The 20,800-nt window shown below is 41.1% G+C and overlaps 1 protein-coding gene and 1 pseudogene across 1 annotated transcript in view; both read right to left on the minus strand.

The window, feature by feature from the left end:
- Positions 1-1,556: 1,556 nt before the first annotated feature.
- Positions 1,557-20,800, minus strand: part of ddhd1b (DDHD domain containing 1b) — a 32,025-nt gene continuing 12,781 nt past the window's right edge. The window contains exons 7-13 of the mRNA XM_086263043.1: positions 19,742-19,998; positions 19,135-19,210; positions 14,980-15,129; positions 11,438-11,502; positions 11,104-11,282; positions 10,109-10,366; positions 1,557-5,490 (exon numbers count right to left, since the gene is read on the minus strand). Of these exons, the coding sequence (XP_086119169.1) occupies positions 5,306-5,490; positions 10,109-10,366; positions 11,104-11,282; positions 11,438-11,502; positions 14,980-15,129; positions 19,135-19,210; positions 19,742-19,998 (1,170 nt within the window). The 3' untranslated portion in view covers positions 1,557-5,305. The remainder of the gene's footprint in view (positions 5,491-10,108; positions 10,367-11,103; positions 11,283-11,437; positions 11,503-14,979; positions 15,130-19,134; positions 19,211-19,741; positions 19,999-20,800) is intronic.
- LOC147313470 (uncharacterized) lies at positions 5,472-9,825 on the minus strand (annotated as a pseudogene).

Genomic DNA, 20,800 nt, shown 5'->3' on the forward strand with positions numbered 1-20,800 from the left:
AAAAATCCAATATTATCCAGTTGTGTTCCACCCCCTACTTTGTCACAGGCCTACACTACAAAGGTGAAACCAGACATCTTCTACAAACAGCTCCTTTTAAAATGTTCCAGTACAGAGAACAACAGGTGAACAGCAGAAAACCAGGTGGTGGCAGTTTTAAGAGATCACCTCCAGTATTCACCTTCAATTTTTATCTGATTGATTCAGTAGGAAACGTTGTAGAGTGCATGTTCAAAATTAATGTTTGCCTGTTATGATTTCTCTGGTCTTATTCTAGAGGGAGCATCCACAATTGAGAAGATAATAATATTTACAACAGGGTTCAGGGAGTTCTCTGCAGTGCAGTTTGTCCAGAGCCATCCCTGGAATTTCTTCACAGTGATCCTCAACTTCAAGATTTTTAACCAGGAATGGCAACAGCAACCACCTGTGTGAACATCTCCAAAACATTCATGCAACATATGATTCTGACTGCAGTGAGAAATGCCAGCAACTGAGCCAGACTCTGTCTGTGTCTCTCATCATGGTCACCTAAATGCACAGTAATGGCAGGTTTTGTAATAAGGCAGATCGCGCGAACATAATATGCACTGTTAGTTGATTATTTACCTGCCGCATTAACGGGAGAGGACGTGCAAACGTTACCACTGCTGCTGGGTTGAGATTCACGAGTCCGGAGCGGAATTAAAAACACGACATTCATTTAAGGTTATCGCATGTTTTGTGAGCAAATGCTTTTGCATATTCGTAGTGTTTCCTCCCTTAAGTGAAATGTCTACTTTTCAAGTATTGCAAGTTGCCCTGTTGTCATCTGTTCTCGTAAAGTATAACCAAACTTTTGAGCGTTTGAGCCGCCATGTTTCTTGCCAGGTAATTGATGCTCCGCAACGTGGTGACGTCATTCGGAGCGACTGGAATCGATAAGGGAATCGTTTGCAAAAATGGCAAACAATTCCAAGGAATTGAAACAGTGGGAACCGGTTCTCAACAAGAACCGGTGTTCGATACTCATCCCTAATGGTGACTTGCGCTATTTTCTTGAAGTTGGACTCTAGTGTTGTTCACCACATCCCCATTGAGTTCCCGATGAAGGATCTAAAGGTCCTGTTGACCTTGTATAGTTTGAGGCATTCCAGGATCTACATGCGGGGCATTGAGTCATAGGCCTTGCTGTACCTGGGTTGACAGCACTAGCTAGTGTTTCGCTCTAGTATTCCTACCAATTCCTTTCTGTGTCCTGCTCATTTTTTTAGCCATGTGCCTGTTCATCTTTGCTGCTATATGTGTAAAACATTTTCGACATGGTGAGCGAGACATATTGTGTTGGACATATAACATAGATTAGTAATAACTAAAGTTGTTTTTGTTGTTGTTGTTTCTGTCCAAAAATGGTTTGAACGGGGTTAAACATTTCAAGCAGAGTAATATAATTTTTATTTAAAAATTCTCCCTTATCTTTTATTACACCCATAATAGTATGTGCTAAATCAGAAGTGTGTTCTGCATATACAAATTAAATCTTTCACAATGTAAAATGAAGACCAGAGAAAGAAGTGTATGTTCCTGGTTTTTTAATCATAAAATGGAAAAAAAAAAACAACAAGAATCTAATAAGAGCCACATCAGTCATGAAGGAACTGTACAATGTAGGCAGAAGGGGGTAGCTAGACAGAAACATGGTGTTAGCTAGACTTCTCATTTCATCAGTTGCAAAGTAACATTTGACATAACTACATTTATTAAAAAAAAGAAAAAAAAAGACTGAAAAAGTTGTCACTGTACAAAATGTAAACAGCATCGTTGATGGGTCCAAAAGACATATTCTGTTTCTCAATGTGATATGGAAACCTTTTAATTCTCAATATTGTTAGTGTTTTCATTTTGCTTCCAGGGTGTCAGGTTTATATAGTGGATTGTTTTTTATGCTTAGAAATATTTACTCATACATGCTTAGAGTTGCATAATCAATGTCATGTTGGTAGAGGGTTGATCCTTAGTAGTCTGTGGAGACTCTGTGTGCCTCCCAGAGCACTCTGGCATGCACACACAACTTAAGGTCAGGAGAGAGGTTATATCTGCTCTTACTGATATATGGTATAGCAAACACACGTATATCTGTTTTACTCTAAGTTCCTTTTGTTTAGATGAACTGCTGGACTTCCAAACCAGCAGGTTTAGGGAAGTCGTTTATGGGGTCACACTCTGATGATTTTAAGTCATACAGTATGTATCATCATGCATCATTCATGAAAACCGTCTTCATTTACCATGTATCCTTGCTATGCTACCTTTTACAGCAATGCAGAGTATTTGGCCACCCCACATCATCAGACATTTAGGGCCTTTTCCTAACAATTTTTAGAAAACATAATATTTCATGTCCAACATATTTGATATTAGATCTGATTTTATTCAATATTAAACTGAGGATGAAAACATCACTATATTTTTTATAAACATTTAAAATAATAGTACATTTGAATCCAAGGGTACTTTTTGTAGGTTTTGGTATTCAAAACAATTGACAAGCTGACTGGACTTTTTAAGGTACAAGCTAAAAATGCAAAAACAAACAAACAACAACCTATTCTCAAATTCAGAACTGTTCTACACACAGAAAGGATATATAATTTATCCTTACTGTGCAGAACCTAGACCTCTCTTGGTTGAAACTGTTTTCTTGTTGTTGTTGTTAGCTGTCTCCTAATTTTTGTTGGCCCCCAAATTCTCTACACCGATGCATATATAGGACATCACATATAATGGGTTTCAACTAAAAAACAAAAGTGCAAACACATATTACAAGGGATCAGTGAAAACAAGTTAAAACATTTAACTGGCAGGTTAAACTTTTCTCTGAATTCTAATGTATGCATAGTACATTAGCAAATTTAGTGTGAGGTGTTAGTGTCAGATTCTCTGCATGCTTGTGTCTTTACAGTTCAGCTAATGTACATGGCACATCTCCATTGAATGCTTTGAGTTAGGTAAAGTGGCCTTTAAGAAAATTGTTTAAAATTGAATTGGCGCACAAAGCTATTCTCTGGGTAACACAGAATCTACAAACAGGTTTTAGTTTTTACTAATATATAGACTCACACTAGGCATTGTTGTTCAGTATTATTGATTTGAAGAGGTTATTAAATTAACAGTTATTTTGTTTTGTTTGGTGTTACATAATTTGTTAGTATTTGTTATTACCTTATGTGCTTACGTCCTGGACTGATCAGCCAGTAGTTATATCCCCTGTGTTTGTTGTGTGTTAGGGCAGTTATAATGGGGTAAATCAAACCTATAGATGGGCAAAGTGAGACTTTGTGAAACACTGAAACACTCAAAGCATTTGTGCCAGAGTTGTATTGAGGCTTTGAAACAATCTGAAACCCGTCTCCATGATGACATCTGCTGGCCAACCTTCACTACACCAGTACACTACACTGGCACAGACGAGCTCTGCACAATTCCAAACAAAGCTACTCATCATACCAGACTGTTAATAATTATGATCAACACATATTTTGGAGGCCAGAAAAATATTGGGACCGTTAAAGATGGGTGGCAGCCTGTGACTATAGTGATCGGTGTACTTCAGCAAAATTTTTCCTCTGTTAATAGTCATATTGCTTTCAGCAACTTAATTTACAAAGTAAATCCTTCTTAGAAAAGACCACTGTGTTTACTGGAATAACCACAGAGGTTTCCAGCTGTCTGGAGCTCAGTCTGTCTCGTTTTTTCCTCAAAGCCTTCAAACTTTGGACGTCTTTGGTTGATTTTGAAGCTTTCCAGGTGTTAGTGTCAGCTTTGTGCTAGAAGCCCCCAGTCTCTGTCTTGATGCTAGTAATCATTCAAAAGAGGTCTTTACATATTATGTATATATCTATATAATATTGGATTGATTACACTATAGATTCCAGTGTTTAATTGAAGTAATTACAAATGACTCAGATTCTTGAAACATTGGAATCCTGGTGCTCTGTAATGCCTAGAAGGAGCAGGTTTGGCACCGGTTGAAATTGGGGTGAAGTGCACCAAAACCTTGTTTAGTTGTGGTCATGCGACCCAGGTGTTTTGAACCATGCTTCGGAGCAGTGTTTCAAAACATCTGCACTTCACAAGCTTGACACAGTGTCGAAACACCATTTCCTCTCCGGTTTATGGGATATCTGCTTTAAGGCACACATTTGTAAAACTACCTTCTCCTACACCAACTACAGGGGCCTGGCTAGGTACAGGTTTTTCAAGGGTGCAGTGCTGGGTCTCCAAAACTACAAACAGGCTAAATTTAGTATCGCTATTACAAAAGGAGGAGGAACCATTAAAGAAGCCATGCTACACATATATATTCGGTGCAAAGGAGGTAGAACTATACAGCAGTGAACCAACAACAAGCCGCATTCAGAGGGTTAGTGGTTAGGGTTTTAGAGTGATGTTATTTTAATTTATATAGTACCAAATTACAACAGCAGTCTCCTCAAGGATTTATGAGATTGGTAGTCTTTAGATTCCCAAGCATAATTCTGTCATGGAAATCCCTGCATGGTTCAGGAACACTTCCAGAAATCACTGTCTGAACACAGTTTGTTGTGCCATCTACATATGCAGATTAAAGCTCTATTATGCAAAAAAGAAGCCATATGTGAACATGATCACTTTTCTCTGGGTCAAAGCTCAGAGAAGACAGTCTCAGTCCATTCTTTGTCTCAGAATGGACAAAATAGAAAAACGTTCTCTGAACACACAACAGAAATTTGAAATTGTTTTTGGAAAACATGAATACCTTATCCTCAGGACTAACGATAAGAGGCGTCACCCAGCTTGTTATCAGCACCCAGTTAAAAGCCTGCATTTCTGATGGTACAGGGTTTCATTTGTGCCTATGTAATTGGCAACCTATGTATCTGGGAAGGCACCATCAATGCTGAAATGTATATAGAGGTTTTAGAGCAACACAACATAGACAGACAAGAATGAGGCAGCATTCCTCTCGCAGAAGTCCAGCTACAACAGAAAAGGTAGTGGTGCACAGTGGTAAACGTGAAACTGTGCAAACGTTTTGAGACTTGGTTACAAGTCTCAATAAAATTAAAAAGGCCTTGGTTTTTTTATGGTAAATTTTCTCAGTGTTAACATCTGATATGTTTTCTTTGTTGCATTGTGAATAAAACGGAATTTGAAATTTGAAAATTCTTTTTTCATTTACATTTTATACAGCATCCCAACATTTTTGAAATTGAATTTGGATTTCAAAAGTTGGAAAAAGAAAGTAAATTGACTCAGGCGTACAGGTCCCACTCTCACTTTGCACTTATGTGGCGTCTGAGTTGTCTTCAGCAGGTTCAGGAAGCTCATGTTGTCTGTACATAAAGGTGAGGAGAAACAGAGCCACATCATATGAGCACCAATAGGCTGTATGTGAAGTCACAGCTGACCAATAGCGGCTTTCTACTAATCCCTCCCGCAGCTCGAAGTCAATGCGTCTCTCCAATTCCACTGCAACAGAAGAAATGCCATATTAGGATCTAAGATCATGTGAGCCAGGCTGGTGCTGAATACTCATACTGAAGAAGTTCATTTGACTTTTTTTCACTATGCAACATGTGGTTTCCATTTCAGTTTACTGGAGCAATAAAATTTCTACTTTTGGCCTAAACTCTTACTATTAACCAAACATTGAATATTTTGTAGGTATGCATTAGTAAACTACAGTAGATCATAAAACATATTTATAAATACTGAATGTAATACATTTGTAACCACCAACCTTTCTTTCTCATCAAAAAATTTAATAGAATAGCCCTTTATTGTCATTGTACATGTACAACAAAATTGTGGGTGCACAAAACCAGCTGTGCAGGAATAATCGTTGCCCTGTACCTGTGACATGTGCAATGACAATAAAGTTGAATTCTATTCTATTCTATAAAATATAAATAGCAGACAGCGGGAATACATAACAAAGAGGAGAAATATATACAATCAAGAGGAATATATAAAAAGCAATAGAGTGCTTGGAAGTACTGCAAAGAAAAAATACTTCTGAAGACAGTCCGTGTGTGTGTGTGTGTGGCCTGACTGATGGGGGTTACTCAGACTATGGCTCAGATTAGTGAGGTGGGTGGGGTGTGGGGGAGCCAAGGAGAAGGATCTGTTTGTGAATCTTGAGGTGTGGGACCTGACTGACTTTAGGTGCCAACCAGAGGGCGGCAGGTCGAACAGGTAGTGGGCGTCGTGCAAGGGGTCACCTGTGATGGCCCTAGTTTTCTTGAGACAGGAGGAGCTGGCGATGGCCTCCAGGGGTGGCAGAGGGCAGCCAATGATTTTTTGGGCAGTGTTAATTAACCTCTGTGCAGCCTTTTTTTTTTCTCAGTTGTGGCCCCTGCATACCAGACACCCATGCAGAGCACAATCTCCACTAAGGAGTGGTAGAAGGCCAGCAGCAGCTTCTGGTCCAGGTTACTCTAGCTGCTGCTTGGCCTTGTTTACCAGGGCGATGGTGTTGTGGGTCCAGGTGAGATTGGCGGAGATGTGAGTGCCCAGAAACCTGAAGGTGGAGACAGATTACACCTATATTTCATTTATGATGCAAGGGAATTGGACCTCCCCTCCGCGAATCGCTACCTTATCATGTTGGAGGGATTTGTGTGTCCCAGGGATCCCCGGGGCTATGTTGTCTGTTTTTTTTTCCCTCTCTGGTAGGGTTTCCCATGGCACATTGTCTGGGGAGGGTGCCCGAGGGCAACCTTCTGGTGGCTGGGCCTTAGTCCATGGGGCCTGGCTGGGCACAGCCAGAAAAAGGGACATGGACCCATCCTCCTGCAGGCCTACCACCCGCACAAGGCACCGTAGGGGTCAGGTGCATTGTGAGCCGGGCGGTGGCGAGGAGCGTAGGACCTGGGTGTGTCTGCTTTGGGGTATCTGCTTTTCGCGGATGATGTGGTTCTGTTGGCTTCATCGGGTGATGGCCTCCAGCTCGCTTTGGAATGGTTTGGAGTGTGAAGCGGTGGGAATGAGAATCAACACCTCCAAATCTGAGGCCATGGTCCTCAGCCAGAAAAGGGTGGAGTGCCCACTTCGGGTCAACGATGAGTTCTTGCCCCAAGTGGAAGAGTTTAAGTATCTTGGGGTGTTGTTCACGAGTGACGGGAGGAGGAGCAAGAGATTGACAGACTGATTTGTGCTGCGGCTGCAGTGATGCGGACACTGTACCGGTCGCCTATGGTCACGAGCTGTGGGTCATGACTGAAAGAACGAGACCGTGGATACAAGTGGCGGAAATGGGCTTCCTCCGAAGGGTGGCTGGCCTCTCCCTTAGAGATACGGTGAGAAGTTCGGCCATCCAAGAGGAGCTCAGTGTAGAGTCGCTGCTCCTTCACATCGAAAGGAGCTAGTTGAGGTGGTTCGGGCATCTGAAAAGGATGGGAGCCTCCTGGGTGAGGTAGTCCGGGCATGTCCACCGGGTGAAGGCCCCAGGGCAGACCCAGGACACGCTGGAGAGATTATATCTCTCAGCTGGCCTTGGAACGCTTTGGTGTCTCCCCGGACACCTGGTCGAGGAGGAAGTGGCTGGGGAGAGGGAGGTCTGGGCTTCTCTGCTTGGGCTGCCACCCCTGCAACCTGGCCCCGGATAATAGGAAGGAAGGAAGGATGGATGGGTGGGAGGGAATTGGACCTGACTGTGCCTCCTGAAGTCCATGATGAGTTCTTTTGAGGTTCAGGTTATTTTCTGAGTGCCAGTGGGACAAACTCTTTACCTCCACCCTGCATGCTGTCTCATGTTCATCAAAGATGAGCTCAATCACAGTGCTATTGACATACTTGATGATGACATTGGTTGTGTGGGTTGGTGTATAGTCATAGGTGTAGAGGACATACAGTAGGGGGCTGAGAATGCAACCCTCTGGGGACCCGATGCTGAGTGAGAGTAGAGTGGAGAGGTGGGGGTCAAGTCGGACTGATTGAGGCCGGTTGGTTAGGAAATCTTTGATGCAGGAGCAGGAGGCAGGGGGGATGTGGAGGTGGTCCAGTTTGGTGGGAAAGGATGTCTAGGATTATGGCGTTGAATGCTGAGTCCACAAAGAGCTTCCTCTCGCAGCTCTTCCTAGTGATGGTAATGGAATACTCTGTAGGCCGATTTGCTCTGTAAGCAAACTGGTGGGGGTCAAGAGAGGGAGGTAGGCAGTCTTTGATGTGCTGAGACACTATCTGCTCAAAACACTTCATTGCAGTGCAGTGGCAGACCCTGTATTTATTTAAGAGGACCCAAATACAGACGCTCAAGGCAGGAATCAGGTTTAACAAAAAACAAGCTGTTTATTGACGGCCAAAACACATGCGAAACAAAGGCAAAAGAACATGGAGATAAACTAAACTAAAAATCTAAACTGGGGAAAAACTAACCAAGGTCTAGTCTAAGGAGCTTGGAAAAGCGTCAGGATTTTTTAAAGTTTTCTTGAAGACGTTTTACATCTCATCCAAGAAGCTTCTTCAGTTCTAAGAGCAATTGGTGGAGATTCCCAGATTTAAGCCTTGTGGAGTGTCCACAAGAGGGTCATGGACCCCTTATTGTTCCTCTACCTAATCACATGAGCCAAGGTGTGAAAACGGGTGTGGGTGAACAAATTGTAAGACCTTGCCTCACCCTATCATGTGATTTACTGAAGTCAAATGACCCAGGATGTGAGTGGGCTTTAAAGTGTCTGGGAAGGATCTCAAAACTGGATTACAGAGGGTTGACAGTTGGTGTCCTAAGCCCCGCCCTCTGTTCAATAATGGTCATCCAAAGTGGACATAGATGGCTTCTTTCACTCCTCTTTCAAATCATCTGTCTTATCTGTCCTAAATGTGAACACTGGCATCCTCGAAAGAGTGACCTGTGTCCTTTAGATGCAGATGGATAGCCGAGTCTTGTACCCTGGTGATGGCTCTTCTATGTTGTGCCATGTGTTTATCCAGTCTCTCCAATGTAGAGGTCCTAGCATTCCTCACTGCACTGTATAGCATATACCACGTTGTTAAGTTTATGTTTAAGAGTTTTGTCTTTGGAATGAACCAGTTTGTATCTGTGTGGCTGGGAGTACACTGGGATGTCGTGCTTGGAGAAGACTGAGTTTTTCTGATAAACCGGCTACATAGGGGATGACAATGTTGTTGACTTTGTCTTTCTGATCCTCCCTAGTTGGTGTCTGATCTTCTTTTCTGTGCGTCTTTGCTGACTTGATGAAAGTCCAATTAGGATAACCACATGTTTTAAGAGCTTCCTTTACACGTGTGTGTTCCCTCGGTCCCGATTACTCCAAGTTTGTGTTCCAGAGGGTGGTGGGAGTCAAAGAGGAGGTATTGGTCCATGTGTGTGGGTTTCCAGTAAACTTCAGTGTTGAGGTTTCCATTCTCTTCAATGTGCACGGCACAGTTCAGGAATGGCAACCTGTTATCATTTGTGTCTTCCCTGGTGAACTTTATGTTTTATCCACAGAGTTAATGTCTGCGGTGAAGGATCCAAGAAGTATAATCCTTCACAGCTCACATCACTGGAGGTTTCCTCCGGTTATGAGGTTTTTCTGCCCACTGTTGCTTGCTCGTAGGCGGGTCATGTGATTGTTGAGGTTTCTTTCTGATACTGGAGGATCTTTACAATATAAAACACCTTGAAGCAACTGTTGTTATGAAATGGCACTATATACATAGAACTGAACTGAACTGACTTAACAGAACAAACATGATTTTGACTCACAAAAAAGTTTCTGAAAAATGATTACAGGGAGATAAAAGAAATGGTAAATGGGCTGGTTCTTATATAGTACTCTTTTACTCAAGCACTTTATACATGTCTCACACTTATTTACTACTCTCTACTTGTAGAGATTATAGCTAAGTACTTTCTAATTATCATTCACACAGATTCTGTGTGACACACACATTCTGATGAATGCATCAGGGGCAACTCAGAGTTCTTGCTCAAGGATGCTTTAGCATTCAGACTCAGCCTGGGATTGAACTACCAGCCTTCTGATTAGTGGATGATCTGCTCTAGCCCCTGAAGAGCAGCTACGTTGGTTTAAGATCTCAATAACCACAGCAAATCATAGATGCTTTACTTTACAGCACTTACATGAGGTGATGTCCAAGACAGCTGAGGTGGACTGGGACATGGCAGGCTCCACCTCCCTTCTTTCCTCCATTATTTGTTTGTCTTTGTCTTCTTTCTCTGCCATTGCTACTTCTTCCTCTCCTGTTCCCACATTTTTTACATCAGAGGTCCCACTCTCAGAATCTGATGGCTCCTCCTCCACTCCACCCACCTGGCCGCTGGAACGGGAAAAGCGGGAAAATAGGATTCCTCCAATTCCCTTTCCGAGACTTGCAGCACCTTAGGGGTAATTAGATTTATGCATTAGATCATCTTATTTTGTATTCCTAATCTAAAGTTCTTCATTAACAATATTTACTGTGTTCAAAAAAGTCGTGTGTCTTCTGCCCTTTTCTTCTTTCAACTGCTCCCTTTTGGGGTTTTCCGGATACCCACAACCAAGGTATTGGGCAGTAATGGAAAAAGCTGGATTGATGCACCAACCGTATTAATTCTCAAGGGAGCCTCAGGGAGTCACTCGAAGGGGGCAAAAGGGCAACAGGTTCATGACCCTTGTCTGTGGACCACAACTGTGGCAGCAAAATGTCACCTTGAAATGTTTGTTTTTATCGTTCTAGTGCTCTACAAATTTCATGACCTAAAAACGCTTGGCTTGTCTCATCTTAAATTTTTGGGAGCTTAGTGGAGTGAAGTTCTAATAGTGTTAGAAGCAGTACCTCTATATCTGCTGTGTAATATCAAATGTCTTTTATCCAGTTAAAGTTACTCTCCAGAGCTAATTGCTTCTATTGATTTGTTTAGAAAATGTTTACTGCCCAGTGCTGGGGCTGCTACAATATCAGCAGCTCAAGCATCTTCTGTTTCTCTCAGCTTACATCAGCTGATTTTACTTGGCATTCATATCCATTTCAGATATTATTATTTCACTAAACTGATTTTTAAACATAAGAAGTTGAAAAAATCACATATATATAATGTTCTCCTATCATCTATGACTCTATTGCCGAAATCCTCACCCATAATGCTGGCCTTGCCCAGGTTGGTGATTGACTCTCCATAGTGCCGCCGGGGCTGGGGGGGAGACGTGCAAGGGCTAGGGATGCTCTCTGAATCTGAGACAGACACAATCTCCTTCAGGGGATTGAGCAGCGTGGGCCGGATCAGATCATACAGTGCCGGGTTGGTAGTGTTGTACCTGCACATCACATCAACCTCTGCTCAATGAAACATTTCGCCCTTACTTAAATGACATGATAGTTATTACTACACACAAAACCAAAAAGTTTATTTTATTCTAGCCTTTACAGCTGGAAAACATCTTTTATATACAAGACACTTGACATTTCTTACCAGTGGATCTGAACAGGTGCAATGTTACTGTAGTGCTTTAAGATTAGAGGCTCCAGTCTGTACGCCTAAAACAAACAAATATTTAAACTCATTAGGTATTTTAAAGACACAATTTAATCATGACTGTAAGCTTGTCTTTAAATTTTTTAAATTTATATTAGTGTAATACTACCGTAACCTTTTGTAACATTATCTTTGTCAGTATTCATTGAACAAGATATGAATAGCTTGATCATTAAAATAGGTACTTATTATCTCAGCAGGTTAATAAGATACATAACTGTGGCGCTTCAGCCACAACAGCTCCCACTTTGGACCCATGATACACACATCCTCTCTACTTTTAATATTTGGCTTCAAACGTTGCTTTTTGCTAAAGCATATTTGAATTTGAATTTATTTATTTAAAAGGGACAGTGCAGTTTTACGGAGCCCCGCAGGGGACATGGGAGAAAAAAAAATTAAGATGGACTTTTGCGAGATCTAACTCGGGATCTCGCAAAAGTTTTGCAAGATCTCGTAAAACAAACTTGAGATCTTGCAAAACCTTTGCGGTTTTGCAAGATCTCGCAAAAGTTGAATTCCAACAATTACTTAGTTGTAATTAGAGCTGGGCGATATGAGATTTTTTCATATCACGATATGTTTTTTTCATTTCAGGCGATAACGATATCTATCACGATATAAGCCAAATAACTATATTTGTAAGATTTAAATGTGCCGTTGCTCACAAGTAAAATGTGAAATAATCAGCAGCTTGTTTTTATTTAAATATTTATTTCCCATAATAAGTTCAACAGGGTAGATGTACTTAAGGAACATGAGACTTTTTCAGATAAATAAAGGCAAATATTGCAAACTACACAAAAGGCAGCCGCTAAAGCGTTTAAGTTTCAAAATAGAACAAACGAAACAGACTACTAAATTGTCAATTCCACTTAGAAACAAAATATTAATTCTAAAAATAAATCTTAGTTTGTTTTACAGAAGAACAGACAAAACTGACTAACTTTTGTCAATATCAAATAAACTGAGAACTACAAGGAAATTCTCAATCTCTCCTTGTTGTATAGCTTAGCTTTTCAAACAGTTTTAACAGTTACTTTAGTCTGACAAAAGCCGAATGACGAATTAGCGCTTCCAGTCAGAGACTGAGGCTACGTCCACACGTACACGGGTATTTTTGAAAACGGAGATTTTCCGTTTTCGTTTTAAAAAATAATCCCGTCCACACATAAAGGGAGAAATGAAGGAAAACGCTGCTATGAACATGCCAAAGCAGCAGGTGGCGCTCGATTCCTAACCGTGCAGAAATATTGGCCAATCAGAAGTCTAGAAGCCTTGGTGGGAAAAAGTAAACAAAGCTGGGGCATAGAAGCAGAACCGAGTCGTATGTGTGGAGGGACAGTAACTGTGTGTATATGTAAGCATTTAAACACTGCAGAGAGTAGAATTAACAGTATTGTAGAAATTCATTTCACCGAAACAATAACGTGGCGCACAGTGTGACGCATGCACCAGTTCATTGTATTTCCAGACTTGCTTTCGGCACAATTTACAGTGCACGCTACTCTGTTTTTTGTCAGACTTGAAATAGCCGAAATACCTTCACACTACGGAACTTCTATGGCTCTTCCGTTCGACAATCTCTCCGGCGTTGGAACCATTATCTGTTTTCTCTTCGGTCACGCTCGGTTGATTTTTCTAGTCGGCACACTCATTTCCTCCATTACCCGCTGGCTGCTTCCCAAACAAACACACGTGCGGCTTGGCACTTGTGCTGTACGTAACAAGTCACGCGACGTGACGCTGCGGCTGTGATTGGTTCGGCTCTGCGCTACTTAGTTTGGATTGGCTGACCTTTTTTTTATTTTATTATTATTTTTATTAAGCTATCGCGATAGCTTAATTTCTCTATCGAGTAAAAGTTATATCGCGATACATATCGTTATCGTTCTATCGCCCAGCTCTAGTTGTAATATTACTCTTTCTGGGTCACAAAATAAACTTTTAAGATATTTTCAGGCGTGAATGTAGTTGTGTAAATGTCAGATATCTGCTCGGTTTACAAGACATCACGTATTTGCAAAAGTGCTCCATCTCGAAGCTAACGGGAGGTTGAGACCTACTACAGGCGGGAGGAACACCGCTTTCCCGGCACATCGTGCCTCGACCTCACGGTCGGCTTCGAGCTGGCGGCCTCCGAAGAATGCGGCTAAAACTTTTGCGAGATCTCGCAAAAGTTTTGTGAGATCCTGAGTTAGTTTTGCGAGATCTCGCAAAAGTCCGTCTTAATTTTTTTTTCTCCCATGTCCCCTGCGGGGCTCCGTACAGTTTAACATAGTCCAAGTAAAAAACATGAAACTGATGTAACGCACATAAGTTTCATGTTATGTGCGTTACAATAATTTTCAACAATTGTCCCTTGTTGGGATTACAATCAACATAGATACATTTTACAATAAAACATACATTTTCATAAAACCAAAATACATCATAAATACAATTACAATTAATAGATAATTAATTAATAATTAATTACAATTAAAATAAATTAAAAATCATTAGTTAAAATTACTACATCTCTGATTTCCCTTTAACAAAACTTTAACTTTCAATGTAAAGGATCTGATGTCTGTAATCAATTTGATTTCGGTTGGAAGTGTGTTCCACAGATGGCAAGCCTTTATGGAAAAAGCTGATATAGTTAGAGTTGGATCAGATAACCCTGAATCTTCCTTTAGTTGTGCTGCAATAGTTTCTTTTTCACTCACCAGTCTGCATTTAATTATTATTTATTATTAATCTCTGGCCAAACACACCCAACGTTATTTATAAACAGCAAGTGCTGACTTATATGTTTAACTGCTTAACATTAAAGACAGAATATATATATATATTAGGGGTGCAACGATACTCGTATCGATATTGAACCGTTCAATACAGTGCTTTCGGTTCCGTACGCATATGTATTGAACAATACAAAATGTTTAATTTATTTTATCAACTTTTCTTCTGACGATGCTGTCTGTGTTGAGCGCTCAGTGGATCTGCGTTCAACTACTCCGCCTAGGCTGCACTGTCGAGTGCAGATCCACTGAGCGCAGCGCAAGCTAGCGAGACAGAACCGAACCGTGAATTTTGTATATTGTTGCACCCCTAATATATATATCATTTGCCTGACATGGTCCACGTCAGCTGTTGAGGAACCAGGGCACCTTGGTGAGAAAAGAAATGGGTGTGACTTAATTTCTAATCTGTGGAATTCTTCCTGTCTTCAACTTGTCTTCTTACACTCACCCCAACTGGTCGCAGCAGATGGCCGCCCCTCCCTGAGCCTTGTTCTGCTGCCGTTTTCTTTCTATGTTAAAAGGGCGTTTTTTCTGCCCACTGTCACCGAAGTGTTTGATCATAGGGGGTCATCTGATTGTTGAGGTTTCTCTGTATTGTTGTTGGGTCTTTACTTACAATATAAAGTGCCTTTAGGCGACTGTTGTTATTGTCGCTGTATAAATAAAACTGAACTGAAACGAGTGACTCACCACAGGGTCTGTAGGGTGGAATATGTTAAAGAGGCGATTGCAGATAGATTTTGGAAGGATGTGGTCCTGCATGCCATTGTTTCCAGGACGGATTCCTCGCAATGCTAAGAATACAGCCAGAGGAGACCCCATGCAGAAGAAATTCTCTACCTGCAATACAGAGAACAGGGTATCATTAGAGATATTAGAGATATAGTCATTGCTCCTCACAGGCATTTACACTACAAGTGAAGCTCCCTCAGATTGTGATTCTGGGAGCATTTGACATGCTAGGAATGTTTGTACTTTAAATATGAAGGCCGATTTATACAACAATGTTTTTAGGCTGAAATACAGGGAGACTATAGCTGCAATCAGATCTATGACAAAAGATGAATAGAATGGCATAATAGCAACCCATCATTTTTGATATGCGGTTCACATTTTGTCACACTTTAATATTTCAGATCATCAAACAATGTTAGTATTAGACAAAGTTCATTTCAGTAAATATTAATTTTTTAAATGATGATTTCATTCGGCACCAGGAAGCAAAGTTGCAGTCCTACACAACTCTTTGTGGCTTCTCTCCTCTTGTTATCCCTTCAAAACCCCATCCCCTTAGAGACTGTGTCAGCTCCCAAACAAAAAAAACCCTAAAAATCAGGAAAAAAATTACTTAGAATCACAAAGAGTACCTGAACGCTACATCCACAGATTATCTTGTTAATAATTTTACATCCTCACTACGTATGACACTGGTTACTGTAGCTCCTGCGAAAAATAGAGCCTCAAATCAGAAGGACTTGACTCCCTTGAATAATTCTCAAACGCGTAGCTAAAGCAGATAACTTTTAAGCTGTCACAAATTTAGAAGACAATCGTTTAGCCTGGAGAAAGTTTGCTGCTTTATAAGAAAGCCCTCTGTAAAGCTAGAACATCTTACTATTCATCACTGATTGAAGAAAATAAGAACAACCCCAGGTTTCTCTTCAGCACTGTAGCCAGGCCGACAAAAAGTCAGAGCTCTGTTGAGCCAACCATCCCTTTAATGTTAAGTAGTAACGACGTCATAAACTTCTTCACAAATAAAATTTTAACCATAAATTAATTTGTAGTACTTTCCAGACTGATAGATATTTTTGTTTCTTTTCTGCTTAGATCGTGAAATGATGTGTCCTTTTTTGGGCTCTTTCTACCTACTTCACTTTGTCAGACAGGTTCTATTTAAGTGACTTTGTGATTCAGTGGGTCAGACAATAATCGGGTCTGGGTGTCACTAGGGACTATGGAAGCCTGTAATCCAAAATTTCGAGTTATCTTTCTCAAAATTACGAGTTACTTTTCTCAAAATTTCGAGTTAATAAGTCAAAATTTCAAGTTAATCAGTTGAAACTTTAAGAAAACAAGTCAAAATTTTGAGTTAACAACTCAAAATTTAGAGTTATGGATACTTTTTTTGTTCCGGAAATGGGCTTCCATAAGTTACATTGAAGTTGTCTTTCCATAAAATGTTGTTATTCACAGTTAATTTGTGATTTATTGAGGGGGATTACTTTTTCACACAGTGCCAGGTAGCTTTGGATTGGTTTTTCCCTTAATAAATGAAATCATCATATAAAACTGCATTTTGCATTTACTTGATTTATCTTTGTCTTGTATACAAATGTGACACAATTCAGTGTGACAGCCAGTTTGCCATACATAAGAGTATTTTTCTACCAACTAAAGACATCTGAGTGTAAATTTGCAACACAAAATGACTGTCACAGATGATCCATAGTCCTTTTTGGACATGTCTGAAAATCATCACTTCATGAGCACCGAGCTGGGGCCTGCCGACCACCCTTCTGCCTACGTCCAGCAGCTGAAAGATGCGGCTATGTGGTAGCTGCAAACAGGGAAGGCGGCTGGACAACAACAGCTACAGGAGCTGGTCATCACGGAGCAGTTTGTGAGGGATTGAGATGAGTAAATGAGATGTCACAGGCCAGTGAGCTCGAAGGCAGGTGGTTCTTAGCAGGTCGTCACTTTGGCTAAGAACCACCTTGCTGTGCATATAGGGGAACACACTGAAGCAAACCAGGCTACCCATCTAATACCATGGACTGGACCTAAAGTCACTGTCCCTGCTTTACTGCCATGAGTCCAGTTGCTTGCTGGAACTGCACCCAGCTTGCCTTGGGCAGGAGTGCTGCAAGCATGGAGTGACCCTGTCACTTCTAAAAATAAGTGCCCTCATAGGTGGTGGTGGTACAGGTCACTTCCAACACCTTTTCCCAGTCAGGGGGGCACCAAACAGTGTTGTGATCAAAATGCAAAGGGGATATACATTGTGACATGATAGATTCAGACTACATTCAGTCCCTGACTCAAAGGGATCTGGTTCACACATTTTAAGTGTGTAAATGGGGATATTTACTGATATGCAGTAGCATCAATGTAAAATAGGTACAACGGTAAAATGCCAGTAGCCCGATCCCATTGGCCACATATTTGGGTGCATGTGCACACTTAACCACATAAATCCAGCTCACATTCCAAAAGCACCTTTGTGCTCTTTACCACTTATGGAGGTCATGTTTGAACAAACTGGCATGGATTTCACTGGGTCGTTTCATCAAGCCATTTGTGATAAGTTCAGGTGGACTGTGCAATTCGATATTACAAAGCAAAGCACCATAATATTTCTGCAAGAAATGCCAGATGAATGACAGAGCTGAGATGAGTCCCTTCTAACTACCTTTTTTAATCAGCCCAGAAGGCATGTGTTGCCAAGTTGCATCTTCCAGGTTACAATAATTTCATACAACATCATGTTAAGACTTCCCAATGGTGACGGTTTGGTCAAGACTTTATAGATTGCCAGAACACAAAAAGTAGTTCTGAAAGAATTTAAACTAAATCTGGAAATGAAGGTAGTAGGAGTAATAGTGCCTGGTGTAGTCCTATTGTTATTGTCATGAAGAGGGATGGGTCTATAAGGTTCTGTGTTGACTATCCCAAGGTGAATGCTGGTTTACAGTTTGCTGCCTACCTCATGCCCTGGATTGATGAGCTCCTTGAACAATTGGGCACCGCTCAATTTTTCATGACACTGGATTTAACCAAGGCCTTACTGGCAGATTTTCTTATCTCCAGAGTACAAGGAAAAAATGCCTTGGTTTGGTGCCCCGGCCTGTTGCATCCCAATACTACAAATGCTACTTTCTACGAAGATTAAATGATCAGCCACAGAAAAACCTGAGCATAGCATGTACAGTGGGTAAGCACAGTGCTGGAGCCCTTGAAGCAAGCTGGACTTATTCCCAGCCTGAAGAAGTGCAGGATTGGACAGAGGCAGGTGCACTGCCCTTGGGAAGTGGGCGAATATCCTCTCATGTGGACAAGATGGGATTGGCTTGTTACTATCAGAAGTTCATCCCACATTTCACGGATGTGAATAGCCCATAACTAAACACACCGAGAATGGTGGTCCATCTTGGGTCTGGTGGACCGATTGGTGCCAAATGGCTTTTTATAGGGTGAAAATAGCCCACTAGTGGAACACCCTGATCAACAACTTCTCTGTCCCTTTTATTTCGCACATTGATGTGTTGAACAGAGGGTTGGGGGCTTATTTTTTTCCAGTTGGTGTGTGGGGTTAACTCTCAGTGCTTTACATCAGAGAGAAACTTAGTAATTTAATATAGCATACCAAGTTTGGACCATGCCACACTGCAGTTGCTCCACTACATAAAGGATGCCAATGTCCAGATCACTCGATGATGACTGTGGTTAACTTCTCTTTCACTGGGGAAGGGGTTAGAGCAAATAACTTCCCGCCCTAAGTTGGGCAGTGGGGGTGCGTGGCTGTGGGTTATGGTTTGTGGCTTTGCAGTAGCAGGGAAAGGTAGGGCAGGATGACCGAGGGTTCCTGCATCAGTTGCAGAAAGACACATAGGGTGTGCAAATTAGTTTTTTCCCTATATAGTACATGTTGAGCACAATAAGCAATAAGGAAGGGGGCAAATACTTTTTGACTGCACTGTGGGGCTGAAGGAACGCAGTGGTGGACAAACTAAAGCAGTGGGAATGAACACTATCCATGAGAGTATATTCCCAGAAAGTTTTATAATAAAGATCTGTGTGTGCAAATCTGCTCTGTTTGAGGAGAAACTGCTACACCATCTTTACCTTGAATTTCAGGGCGGGCACTGGAACACAAGACGAAGTCTGCAGACCCTGGAACTGATCCTCTAAGTCCCTCAACCTGGACAGGATGACGGATACCATTTATTATGCCAGTGTAAAGCAGTTGACATGACTTTCAGCCGAAAACATTCTAATACATAATGAAAAAACAAAGGCTGATGTGAAAATTGTGACCCGAAAAATGTGTGAAAAATCTGAAACTGAATAAAATAAAACTGTTTCTCCAAGTCAATGACAAAACCATAGTGATATCTCTGACAGAGATTATCAAACTCTCAAGCTATATTTTATTGAGCATTGATCCTTATAAAGATATTTGTTCCCTACATTTTGAGCGGCTCCAAGCCATTCTGCTGATGAAGGCCACTTAAACAAAGAGTTAACCTTTATATTGTATTAATACACAAGTATTATACAATTATATTACACAAGTGATTAAATATTTCTCTCTCCCTTCCTATATAATGAAAAAATGTGGAAGAATAAAGAGGGTCTCTCCTCAAACTCCTTTGTGCCATTAGGTACACTTTTTGCTGAAACAGATGGGGACTGACTCCTTACCTGTTTCAGACAAAAGCCAGAGGAGTACCTGAGGCGCGTTAGTCTCAGTTGCTCCTGAAGGTGGTGCTTTTCATCAGTAGGCCAGTGGATCTGTGGATCCTCTGGGTCTAGGGCTTCTGGATGATGAAAGCGAACTGGATCCCAGCCTGTCATTATGTCAAAGGTGATGACGCAGCCCAGTGAGTGAGACACTATGGACACCTTCCCATTTTTCTCAAAGTCTGGGTTCCGTGAGCAGAAGAGTGAGTACAGACGATTCAGTTCCAGAGTCAATCCCCTGGTAATCTACACAAACAAAACAACAGCATGTGTGCACAACACCATGAGATATAAGTTTAATTATGTCAATCAGATTCAAATAGATATGATTATATTTGATGTTTTAGGGTCATTTTGATCGGCCGGTAGACCAGTGCTGCATAGCCAGTCTGGATTACAAAATCTTAACCAGATTTTAAGTGTGACAAAGTTTGGTTTAGCCTAATAGGAGTAATGCTGAGTGCCAGCAGGGAAGCAGTTTATTCAACACACTGATCACAATTTAGAATCACCAATTAATCCAACATGCATGTCATGAAGCAGGAGTACCTGGAGGAAAGCCACACAACTTGCTACAGAAAGGCCAGACTTCACATCACAAACCACTGCACCAGCTCCCTGCAGCACCATATCAGTGAGGGGACAAAGGCTAGCCCTTAGGAACACGGTTTGTAGTAAGAATACTTATTTATTGTTATTGTTTTTCATTTATTAGCACATTGAAATAAAAGGTTAAAATAAAATAAAAGTTTTATCGTTGTCATGTGTTGAGTGTGAGAAAAGTGAGGATCCAAATGCAGACATTCAGAGACTTACTGAGGTAAACTAAAAGTAAGGTGTTTTATTTGGCCGATTGCAAAAATGCATGTGAAACAAAGTGCAAAGGGAAACTGAAAACTATTAACTAAATTATTAAACTATTAAATGTGATATCAATTAAGCATTTGGGAAATCCACTAACTCCCTGTACTAAAGGGAAAATTAACTGGAACATGTAAGTGACACACTCTGTAAGCGAATCATGACAAAGGTGGTGGATCAGCCAAAA

This window comes from Aulonocara sp. 'chitande type north' Nkhata Bay, linkage group LG15 (genome assembly GCF_057382095.1).
Source record: "Aulonocara sp. 'chitande type north' Nkhata Bay isolate Kocher_YH1m ecotype deep benthic linkage group LG15, A_spYH_male_GT1.1, whole genome shotgun sequence".
Taxonomy (NCBI): domain Eukaryota; kingdom Metazoa; phylum Chordata; class Actinopteri; order Cichliformes; family Cichlidae; genus Aulonocara; species Aulonocara sp. 'chitande type north' Nkhata Bay.